Source organism: Condylura cristata, unplaced genomic scaffold, assembly GCF_000260355.1.
Source record: "Condylura cristata isolate star-nosed mole 26May11 unplaced genomic scaffold, ConCri1.0 scaffold00003, whole genome shotgun sequence".
Taxonomy (NCBI): domain Eukaryota; kingdom Metazoa; phylum Chordata; class Mammalia; order Eulipotyphla; family Talpidae; genus Condylura; species Condylura cristata.
Genome location: NW_004567104.1, coordinates 33479535 through 33491390, shown reverse-complemented (window position 1 = coordinate 33491390; position 11856 = coordinate 33479535). Strand labels below are relative to the sequence as shown.

The window sequence follows — 11856 nt, the reverse complement described above, 5'->3', positions numbered from 1 at the left end:
CCATGCAATAAATTTGCTGAGATCTGAATTCCCTAGATGTGAAGCTCCTAGAAATTCTAAACTAAGGTGGTACCCAATATTGGCTTGTAACAATTTCTTAAAATTTTAGTTTATTTCTTCTTCTCATGTCTTCTTTATATTCACTGCACTACTAAAGATGAAATAATTTAAGACTAAGACCCATCTCAATTTGGTTGTCTTGAAGCCTCACCTAACAGACTCAAAAAAGTATTTTTATATATTAAGTGGCACTTTTCTTATTAAGGTGGGGGAACATTTCAGTTAGCTTTCTACAGTCTCGGTGAAATCAGAACTCCTATGTGCTTCTTACAGATGAATTTCGTAGTTCTTTTCCAATTATGAAAATAAAGTAAAAATTATAATTTTGACCAGAATTTTACTGAACTTAAATTTGAGAGAACAGTTATCTTTGGTCTTCCTATCCAGAAACCCTGGTATTCCACTCCTTTATACAGAAAAGTACCATCCAAGTACTTTTATGGAGTACACGATTTGTTAATTTTTTTTTAACTTCAATTACATTATTGCTGCAAATACAAATAGATGATTTCTGGTATTAAAACACAAAGATAAGTATGGCAATTGGAAATTACTAGGTTGGAACAAAAAAGTATATAGATACTTGGATTTTAAAAAAAATATTAGGGCCCTCTCTGGTGGTACAATGGGTTGAAATGCGGCATTATGAAGCTAGTCAGCCTGGGCCTTCCCTTGTAGCAGAGTGGGTTAAAGTACAGCACTATGAAGCTAATCAGCCATTCCAGTATGAGTTTAGCCCTGGCCAGGGGATGTCCCACATGACACAGCTGCTCCCCTCAGCAGTGTACTTCATCAATCTGCCTGTTCTGTTTCCCTTTGTGTCTGCTGAGTCTGCTCACCACCCCTGCACCTCTAGCCTGTATCCCAGTTCTGTATACATAAATAAGTCTTTAAATCTTTAAAAAAAAAAATAAAATTATATTTAGCTCTCAGGTTTTAGAAAACAAAAAGGGAAATAGATGGCTTGTATTTATGTAGTTTAATAGAAAGAATGTAACTTTATCTGAAGAAGTTTTTCCTCCATTGACTACTAGGAGGATTCCAAAATAAAGTTTCTTTTAGTAATAACAAGGTAGAAAAATTGTTCAACCACTTTTGTAGAATATAGTGGAATGTCCTTCAATGGACCATATCTTTTACTTACCATAGGAATGGAAACACAAGAATATTAAATAAGTGTAAAAAATTGAAGTCATCCTGACAAGTTTTTCAGAATAATTGTTGAAAATATTTATTTAGAAAGCATGTTAAGCTGGAAAACATCAGGAGAAAAAAGAACAATCACACTTCCTAGAATGCCATGCTGAGTTTCATTTCACAATAAAAGCCACACCCATTTGTCTGCCAAGGATGGAGTGTGGAGAACAGAAAAGTACTGAGATAGAGGTAGAAGATAACTTCACTTACTGCCTGCAAATCTTGTTGGGAGAAGAAACCATTGTTTAGATAGCTCCAGGCTATGGTATATCAGAGGCAGAACCAATATAATCTCATGAAATACAGGATTTATGTCATTTCTTAAGATAAATCTAAGGGGGTTTGGTTCCACCAATAAACAAAGTTTCTATTTCTACACTCATCTCATCCTTTGGGATACCAATGTCACCCTTTGTTTCTTCCCCAAGCTTCTTCCACCAGGGAGCTTGTATATGCTTCAGGGTGGTGAGATGGGCCAGCTTGGCCTTAGCTGCCACAGGCCTGGATCTACTTAGGAAGAGCTCAGGTTCTCGGCCTTCTGCTTCCTTCAAACTTGGTGCTTCTGCAGTAAACAGAAAACAAACACTTGGGTAAAAGTTTTATACCACAAAAATGTAGGAACTTAGAAACTACAGAGTTGGAACTCTACTGTAGTAGGAAAGGACAGGGTTTCAACTATGAATCTATTATCACTGTTAGCTGTATGTGATGTAAGATGATCCAAAAGCTGTAACTGTGGCTGGCAGCAACTGTTTTCCTACTCTCACAATTATGTGTTTAAAAGAATACATCTTTAAAAATAAATAAATAAAAGAATAAAAAAGCTCTAGATTTTTTTTGATGGCTTATCCAGAGAACTAAAAATTTACAAATAGTAGAACCTCATTCTGTAGATGAGGGTTTGATTTCAGTCCAGTGATATATCTAATTAAGCAAACAAAAGTCACAAACAATAGCATTAAATAGAGGCCCCTGGTCCTTTCTGCTCTACATATACTATACTAAAAGTATTTCAGAGACTGAAACACTGGCTGTCATGAATGTGATCTCTCATCAAATGCACAAATAGTTGTGAAGGACAGATAAAGTTTTTTTTCTTTTTTGTGAAAGCATTTCATTAAAAATTACATAACAGCACTGTAAATACTGTCCTCGTCTACTTCTAAAATAGATCAAAACCTTTTGAGACTACATTACAGCTTTGGGTAGAAGGATTCAGCAGCTTTAAAATCAGTAACTTTGAGCTGATAAATAAGAGTGATATTAAGACTAGGTACAGCAGATAAGAAGATTGTTATGGGATCTGTATCCTTTGAAAATACTGTTAGCTGGTATGATCTAGATGTAGAAATTTCTGAAGACAGGAGACATTAAATGGGGGTTTCCTTTCTAAAGATTTTGGTTATCACAAAATTGTAAATAGAGTTGTTTCTTTTGAGAAACAAAAATGGAATGAGCACATACTCATTAACTGCTCAATACTGGTGCTGATCTGTGCCATGAGAGCTTCTCTGTGCTGCTGGGCTCTCTCTTCTAGGGCCCTACTCATAAAATAGTGTTGCAGGTGTTCTTGAGCTTGGGCATGGAGCTCCTTGCTGGTCACAGCTGATATGTGAGAGGCCTAGGAACAGAGGACAGGAAGAAAACCTGTCACAGGAGTGACATATATATCACAGTACATTTCACCCAACTACTTATTTCCAGAATGCTTAGCTGTCTTTCATCTTAATTTATAATTGAGTCTTATGATTGACATCTACATCTACATGTACATTGTACATCTAATGTGCAAACATTAAAGAGCCTCTTCAAAGCAGCTTTAGATGAAAACTTGATGGGGTAAGTTTCTTCTTGGTATGTTTCATACTTTCCAACATACTGGTATTCTAGGAGAAAGATAAGATTGAGAACTCATAGCGAAAATTACAAATAGCTTGGTAAAGATACAGGCCTGGAAGGATAATACATAAGGTCAACCTTGGTTTGTACCTAACTTTACAGACTCATCATTCCTTCCAGCCCCACTCCCTGTAATTTTAGAAACCATTAAAAAGAATTGACTATATGACTGTGGTTTGTTAGCTACTTTCTTTCCTTTTTTTTTTTCTTTTTTAAGATTTCTTTATCTATGCATACAGAACTGGGCTACAGGCCAGAGGTGCAGGGGTGGTGAGAGGATTCACCAGAGTCAGTGGGAAGATGAACAGGGGGCAGATGGATGAAGTACACTGCTGTAGGGGAGCAGCAGGTGAGACAGGTCTGCTGTGCCATGTGGAACACCTTTGGGGCTGGGAATCCAACTTGACCAAGAGGTTATGGCCAGCTTCACACTGCTGCACAACCACTTTCACCACTTCAGAAAGGGCCCAATTAGCTACTTTATTTTCAAATATTTATTTATTTATGCATACAAGAACTGGGGTGCAGGCCTGGATTGGAGTGAGGAGAGCAGTGCGAGGTTCATCAGAGAAAGTGGGGAACAGAATAGGCAAATTGACTGAAATACACCGCTGAGGGGAGCAGCAGACAGGACAAGAGAGGTCTGCTGTGCCATGGGTCACCTTCCTGGCCAGGTATGAAACATGTGCTGCAGTGGCTGCCCAGAGCTTCATAGTGCTGTGCTTTAACCTCTTGTGCCACTAGCAAGGGCTCTAGTTATCTACTTTACAGAGAATTTAAGCTGAACTTTAAAGCAAATAAAGTTGCTGACACCATAGCTTTCTCAAATATTAGTGCCCAAAATGGGTATAATGTTATTCTAGCTAACACTATATTCCAGTCATGGAATCTTAAACATACTGCAACAATATGCTAAAAGAAATCTTTCTTCTTTAAACTAGCATATGCATCAGAATCACTTACTGCATATTATACAAAAAGAGAGCCAAAACTATAAAACTCTTAGAAGATAAAGGAAAACATTCTTAAATATGACACTGACAGGAGAAGGAAACAAACAAACAAAAAAAAAACAGACCAGATGTACCCCACCCAAATTAAAACACTATATATAAAAGGCACTAACAACAAGTATAAAAGACAGTTTACTGTAAAGCTAATATATACAAAGTAAGACAGTGCTAATAACATATTGTAATAACATATTCCTTTCCAAACCAATAATTCAATTCCCTCACTCCACTGTCTTCCAGATGTACAGACTAAATTAAGCTCCGGAGAAAAAAACACTTTGGGAACCAGAAAACATAAGCCTTTGTTGTTTGGCCTACTAGTATCTCTCTGTTAGAACTGAGTAAACTTTTTCATTACTTACCCTGGCCTTGTTTTAATCATTTTTTAGGATGCTTTCATGAAAATGAGTATCCTTAGTAAATATAGATAAAAGAAGTTTTTCTTTTGTTTTGCTGTTTCTTATAATATAAATAGAAATGTTAGTTATAACTATACGAATTCATCTGCCTTCTTTATCTTTAGTAAATTGTTTCCCCAGCTACAAAAAAAAAAAAAAAATCATAGTAACATTTTGCTTGTTAGCTGTGTTTTCCTTAAAAAATGATGTGTTGGGCACGCCCTGGTGGCACAGCGGGTTAAAGCACAGCACTATAAAGCTAAAGCCTCTTCAACATGAGTTCAATCCCTGCCCCAGAAGCGATCCACATGACAAAGGAGACCTCTCCTGACCCAACCACTGCTCCCCTCAGCAGTGTACTTTTGTCAATCAGCCTGTTCTGCTTCCCATTCTGTCTCTGGTGAATCCTCTCACCACCCCTGCACCTCTGGCCTGTACCACGTTTTGTATGCATAAATAAATAAATCTTAAAAAAAAAGGGTAAATGTTATAATTTTGGCTAAAGATCAAAAGACTTCAAATGGTTCTTAAGAAAATTTAATAGTTGTCATTTTTTTAAATCAATGCATATGGTGATGTAACCCCACTGTTTGCTAACATAAAAATAATAAAGACCTGCTGAGACTGTCAGCAGATGACACTTGCACCTGAATGAGTGTTTGAGTGTTAATGTCCCTCATTCACATTCACAGACACCATCATTTCCTACAGGAACCTCTGTCACCCCAATTGTTGCAGCTGGTCTCCAACACATAGGATGAATTAAGTACTGGCAAGGATATGGTGAAAGTGGAAAATTTGTACCCTACTGGTGAGAAAGTAAAGTGAAAATGGCATGGGATTTCCCCCAGAAAACCAAAAAATGGAATTGCTATATAATATAGCAATTCTACTTCTGGTTATATACACAAAAGAATTTAAAGCAGGGTTACAAATGCATGCTTGTACATCATTTTCATGGCAGCATTATTCACAATAGCCAAAAGGCTGAAACAACCTATGTTCATTGACACATAAGCAAAATGGGGTTTAATAATACATAAAACCATTAAGTCCTAAAAATGGAACAAAATTCTGACGTAAGAGGTGGATGAATATGTAAAACATTTTGTCAAATGAAACAGTCCCAGGAGAATGAATACTATGTGATTCCACTTGTGATGCAGAGTAAGTAATTTAACTTATAGAAATGATGGTTGTATTGAACGAGGAGGAAAGAGAGGAAGAAATTGGGTGTTAGGGCTCCCCCTGGTGGCACAATGGGTTAAAGCACAGCACTCTGAAGGGATCCACAGCCACTGCAGCACAAGTTTGATCCCCAGCCAGGGAGGTGACCCACATGCACAGCAGACCTCTCCTGTCCTATCTGCTGCTTCCCTCAGCAGTGTATTTCAGTCAATTCACCTATTCTGTTTCCCACTCTCTCTGGTGAATCCTCTCACCCCCCATACCTCTGGCCTATACCATAAATAAATAAATAAATCTTTAAAGAAAATAAATTGCATGATTTATTTAATTCTACTTGTGGTAGTATTAGATAGTACATCATCATAGTACTTCCCTTTTTGTTCTTACCTGGTTTCACTCCAATGCCCCTCCCTATTCTGGATGCATCAGTTCCACATAGTCAGCTTTCAAGGGTTATTTTTTTTTTTTTAAGATTTATTTTATTTGTACATACAGAACTGGGGTACAGGCCAGACGTGCAGGGGCGATGAGAGGCTTCACCAGAGACAGGGTGGGGAGCAGAACAGGCAGATTGATGAAGTACACTGCTGAGGGGAGCAGCGGGCAGGTCAGGAGAGGTCTGCCGTCATGTGGTCACCTCCGGGGTGGGGATCGAACTCATGCAGAAGTGGCTTTAGCTTCTTAGTGCTGTGCTTTAACCTGCTGCGCCACCAGGAAGGGCCTCAAGAGTTAGTTTTTAAGCTTCTCTTTATCTGACCTTTAGTTAATTTCTCTATATTTCATATATAGAGAAATATTATCTGGTATTTGGCTTTCTCCTTTTGACTTACAAGTTATCATAAATAGCTTATTTGTTATTTAGTATAACACCCTCCAGCTCTATCCAAGTTGCTGAAAATGGCATGAATTTATCTTTTTTATTTGCTGAGTAATATTATGTCTATATATAGAATCTTCTTGATCCATTCATCTGCTTTTGCGTACTTAGGTATTGTCATAATCTGGTTATTATAAATAGTGCTGCAATAACCATGGAAATACAAGTTTCCTTAGCTGGAGTTACTGGGTTGTATGAAAGATCCATTTTTAATATTTTGACACATGTCCATACTGCCTTCCATAAGTACTGGGCCAATCTGAGTTGTCTTTTCTGCACATTATTACCAGCACTGTTTCTTCTAATCTTTTCAGTTTGGGTAATTCTCATTGTGGTTCTGATTTGCATTTCCCTGATGATAAGTGATGATGAACATTATTTCATATGCCTGTTTGTAGTCTGTTTATTTTCTCTGGGGAAGTGTCTATTCTTTGGCCATGTTTTACTAGGTTATTTGTTTTTGTTTTTTGTTGTTGTTGAGTTGTATAAGTTCCTTATAGATCTTTGGTATCAGTCCCTTGTCAGATGCATGTTTTGCAAATATCGTGCCATTCAGTAAGGTATCTTTTTCATTTTAGTTTCTTTCACGGTGCACAAACTTTTCAGTTTGATGTAGTCCCCTTTATGTTCCTTTTTGCTCTCCCTGCTGTTAAAGATGAATCCCTTATGATCCAATTTTTTTAACTTTTATATATAATACATGGACCCAAGATCAATTTTTTAACATATGGATAACCAAATTTCCAGTTTCTCCAAATATTATCTGCATACTCCTGTCAATTATCAGGTGGTCATATATGTGGGTTTACTTTGGGATTCAATTTTGTTCCACTGATTTACTCTTTGTGATATTTATATCAATACTACTGCTATGACTACTGTAGTTTTATAATTATTGAAATCAGGTCATGCTACCCTTCCAACATTGTTCTTACAATCATTTGTTCCTTTTATTGCTATATAAATTTTAAATTGGCTTGTCAATTTCTATCAAAAAAAGACAAACTAGGATTCCGACTACTGAATATTATCCCTGTCTTGTTCCTGACTTTATTCTCTGTTTAGACACCAGCCATTGTAACTTTTACCTTTATGGATGCCAGGCATATGATATTTCTAAAATCTTGGGCATTTTTCTGGAATGCTGCTAAGTTACATGAAAAACACTATAATCTTTTGTAATTTAAACTACTTATCTCCTCCTTCTAAGGCAAGATCTTCATGACTACTCATTCCAATGCCTTATAAATCATGAATTTTTCCAGATACTATTTTCTGACTTGTGTGAATATCAGACACCTTTTCTTTTCATATTTTCAAAAGGTTGTTTTCTTGGCCCGTGGGTAGTTTCTTTACATGCATTTGCTGATACAGGTACTTGGGGTTCTCTCTCTTTGTAGCTCCCTTTACTTTCATAATCCCTACCCTTTGAAATCTTGCTGTCTTGCTCTTCCTAGACTCTCTGGTTCACCTCTATAATTTGATGATTCCAAAGACCAACTGCTTTGTTTCTTCTTCCTTGTGCTATGACCTAGAAATTTTAAAAGTTGTAAGAAAGGGAGAGTATAGGACTTGCTTTTCACCCTTCTCAGGGATTGCTGCTCTTTGTCGTCTGATGTCCATGGCCTAAAAAACTATTGTGCCATGTATTTTATCATTCCCTCCCCCAACCTCCTTTCATTTCAGGTAGGAAGAAAACCTAGTTCCCTTACTCCATCTTGGCTAGAAGTAGAAGTTAGAACGTCTTTTCTATTGTTGACCTATAAATGGTAACCACAGAGAGTTATAACATCATAGGTCAGGCTTGCCCTCCTTTTTTCTCCCTACAGGCTCAGATTATTGTGTGCATTTAAATTAAAGTCCTAGTAGTGGATGAAGACGTAGGAGGTCTTTCTTATGCCCTCTGGTCTGAGTCATGCTGTTCAATTCAGCTTCTACCAAAGTTTTGTTCTTGTGGTTAACAGTTACTTGTTCAGCTATCATGCATTAGTACTCCTGACTTCCATCACAGTTTTTTAGTTTTTGGTTTTTTTGCATGAAGTTCTCTTTTTAAACAGTGTAGAAGAGGGTGAAAGATAGGATTACCTAAATATTACATCAAATGACAAATATTAGTTGCCCAGAATTAATTTTATATTTTAACAGTGAGTATGTTTTGGTGGGGAAGAGTAGGAAAGAGACAGGAGGGTGAGAGAGAGAGAAAAAACAAAGAGAGGTGTCAATGAAGATAAAGACAACAGAATAACAAAATGGATCTTAAAAATACCAAGTTCTTTTTATCAATGGTCGTTCCAAATAAATAAAGTAATAATTCTGGTATCAGAGAAATATGAAGTATGGGAGATACACCAAATGAAAAGGAAATAACTGACTTGAAGCAAAGTTTCCTTCACTATTGACTATACCTCTATGCCCATGTAATTATAAGAAAACTCCAAATCAATTAACTGTATGGTAAAGCCACTGCCTTACCTTACACCAATCTAAAGTGTACCTATACATCTGAGACACTGTTTTGTTGCCGAATATCATATACTGGAATAATATAACAATGATATCATGGCACAGGGCCTACATACTGCATGTTTTCTGACATATTCATCCACTTGACGCTTCAGTTCAACTCTGTGGTTATCTGTGAGGTCTGGGAGTCCTTGCCAAAGAGCACATAGTTGTTTCTCCTTACGGCATTTTGCTAGGAATTTAAGAGTCTAAAAAAAAAAAAAAAAAGGAGAAATATAGCTATTTAACTTTTCTGTTTCTCTCCTAAGTAATAAACTATTTTCTTCCTATAACATATTAGGTGCATAACATTACAGCAGTTAACTCTAAGTGTGTATGGGTAAAGGGATAGAATTATGACAAGGAAAGAGAAGACAGTAATTTTTCTGCAAAATATTATTTCTAGTGTTAAAATTTACAAGGATATAGTCAGGCATATTTGAATAATAGGCAATGAAAAAGGAAAATATTGGAAATAAACATTGGTCCTACTCTCAAATCCAGTCCCTTATAAATTATATAATTTTGGGCTAGTCACATTATCTCTCTAGAAGAGCTTTGATAACTAAAGAAAACAAAAATACTAATTGTACTGAGCCTATAGGTCTCTGGAGATCACACAGTATATAGAGAGAAAAAGCTTGGTAAATAAGAAAATATAAAAATGTAAAGTATGGGTTGCTGCTGACAAGAGCATTTTCTGAATCTTTTCCCTATATCCTTTACAATGAATTCATGATAAAACAAGAAGCCTTGTTAACAGGTAAGCTTTGGGTAAATGTGAAATTATTCTGTCCAGTTTTTCCCTTACTCTCCTTGCTTTGTTTTTATTTTCAGATATATACTGAATTTTTTAAAAGAAAGGACTGGCATCAAGCAACTATAGATCAGAGACATTCTGTAGAAAAGGAAAGAGATGGACCAGGACAGGAGTGGGAAGGGCACAATGGACTACGGTGATGGAGCACAGGTGAATTGGTGTTGGGAAATCACATTGTACAAAAATGAAGGATGATGTAATGAATATATTTAAAAACCCAGTCTACTGCTTGTTTTGTACAGTCTATGGGATAAGAATGGCTTCTTGCATTTTGTTAAAAAGTTCAAAAGGAGGCCCTCCCTGGTGGTGCAGCGGGTTAAAGCACAGCACTAAGAAGCTAAAGCCAGGTCCACATGAGTTCGATTCCTGCCTGCCCCGGAAGTGACCACATGGTGTGGCAGATCTCTCCTGACCCGCCCACTGCTCCCCTCAGCAGTGTACTTCCTCTATCTGCCTGTTCTGCTCCCCACTGTCTCTGGTGAAGCCTCTCACCAACCTTGAACCTCTGGTCTGTACCCCAGTTCTGTATGTATAAATAAAAAATCTTTAAAAAAAAAAGTCCAAAAGGAAAAAAAATTTTGTGATGTGAAATGATATGAAATTCAAAATTCAGTATCTACAACTAATATTACTGATATTTTACAACATTACTGATATTTATTAGACTTTCTATAGCTTCTTTTGTGTTACAACTATAATGTTGAATTATTAAAAAAGAGTGCATGGGACTATAAAGTCTAAAATATTTTACAATTTAGAGCTTTCCAGAAAATGTTTGTTTGATGTAATTATTGTACGAAGTTTCAGTTTTACATGATTACCAAAAAAACTACAGTTCTTTGTCCCACCTCCCATCGATAACTAACTTTTTTTATGATTATCTACTTTGATTTTTTTCAGAGATAGACATTAATATCTATTAACTTTATTATAGTATGGAAGATGAGTTAGTTATCTTATTGTTGTACTCTTACCTACCTTCCAAATCCCCATTCAATTTTCTTATAAATTTAGTTAAGTCAGTATTTAATGTTTACACAATTGTAACTCTATGAAAGCTATTAATTTTTGAACCACATAGTATACTTCCTGTCTTGCAGTTTTTAAAAATTTTCTCTGGAAATAATTGCTTTTCTGTGCTTAGTTTTCCAAACACAAGCACTGATTATACATCAAAAATTGTGCCCTGTCAATACATTAAAACAGATTAGACTTTCTATCAAATACATTTGTGGGAACACATTTTTTTGGAGATGAGTTACTCTAGTCTGGATTGATAGGTCCCTATGCCAGGTGCATAACTATCATCCTAAGACTTCCATTCTGAGATGACTTCTTCTATCTTGGATTTCATGTTACCTTCCTTCTTGGGTTACTCTTTTATTTTAGAGACTTTATGAAGCTAAAGATGTCTTGAGTTAATCTTTTCCTTTAACTGATAGTCTGATTGGATAAAAAGTTCGAGTTGGAGTTTTTCCCCCAAACATTAGAAGTACTTTTGTCCACAGTGTATGTCAGGTAATTTGAGGAAAATGTGGGCATGTTTTTGTTCCTGTACTGGATTATTTACTCAGCTTTTTTTTTTTTTTAATTGAGTTAACACTGATTTACAATGTTACAAACAACAATGTTGTGTTTTAGAGCACCCTAAATTCATTATCACAAGACTCCTTCTTCTTTCTGTTACCTTTTCCCTTTCATCTTTCTCCTCTCTGCCCCACCAACTCTCGTAGCTTGTGTTTTATAATCAGATTTGTAAGGTTTATTAGTTCGGCTCTATCTGATCCTTATTTTTCTATATTCCAAATATAATGATTTTTGATATTTATCTTTCTCTTAGCATAATCTGTTCTAGTTCCATCCATGTAGTTTCAAATAGTAAGTTTATCTTTTTTTTTTTTT

The 11856-nt window shown here is 36.1% G+C and overlaps 1 protein-coding gene across 3 annotated transcripts in view; it reads right to left on the bottom strand.

The window, feature by feature from the left end:
* Positions 1-1281: 1281 nt before the first annotated feature.
* Positions 1282-11856, bottom strand: part of IQCB1 (IQ motif containing B1) — a 47949-nt gene continuing 37374 nt past the window's right edge. For 2 of the 3 annotated variants that reach the window (XM_012734006.1, XM_004675171.2), the window contains 3 exons: positions 9212-9343; positions 2722-2878; positions 1282-1819 (listed from right to left, as the gene is read on the bottom strand). In XM_012734006.1, coding sequence (XP_012589460.1) covers positions 1590-1819; positions 2722-2878; positions 9212-9343 — 519 coding nt within the window. In that variant the 3' untranslated portion in view covers positions 1282-1589. Of the gene's footprint in view, positions 1820-2721; positions 2879-6507; positions 8718-9211; positions 9344-11856 lie in introns of those variants that run through there. The other variant, XM_012734009.1, reaches the window with a different exon arrangement.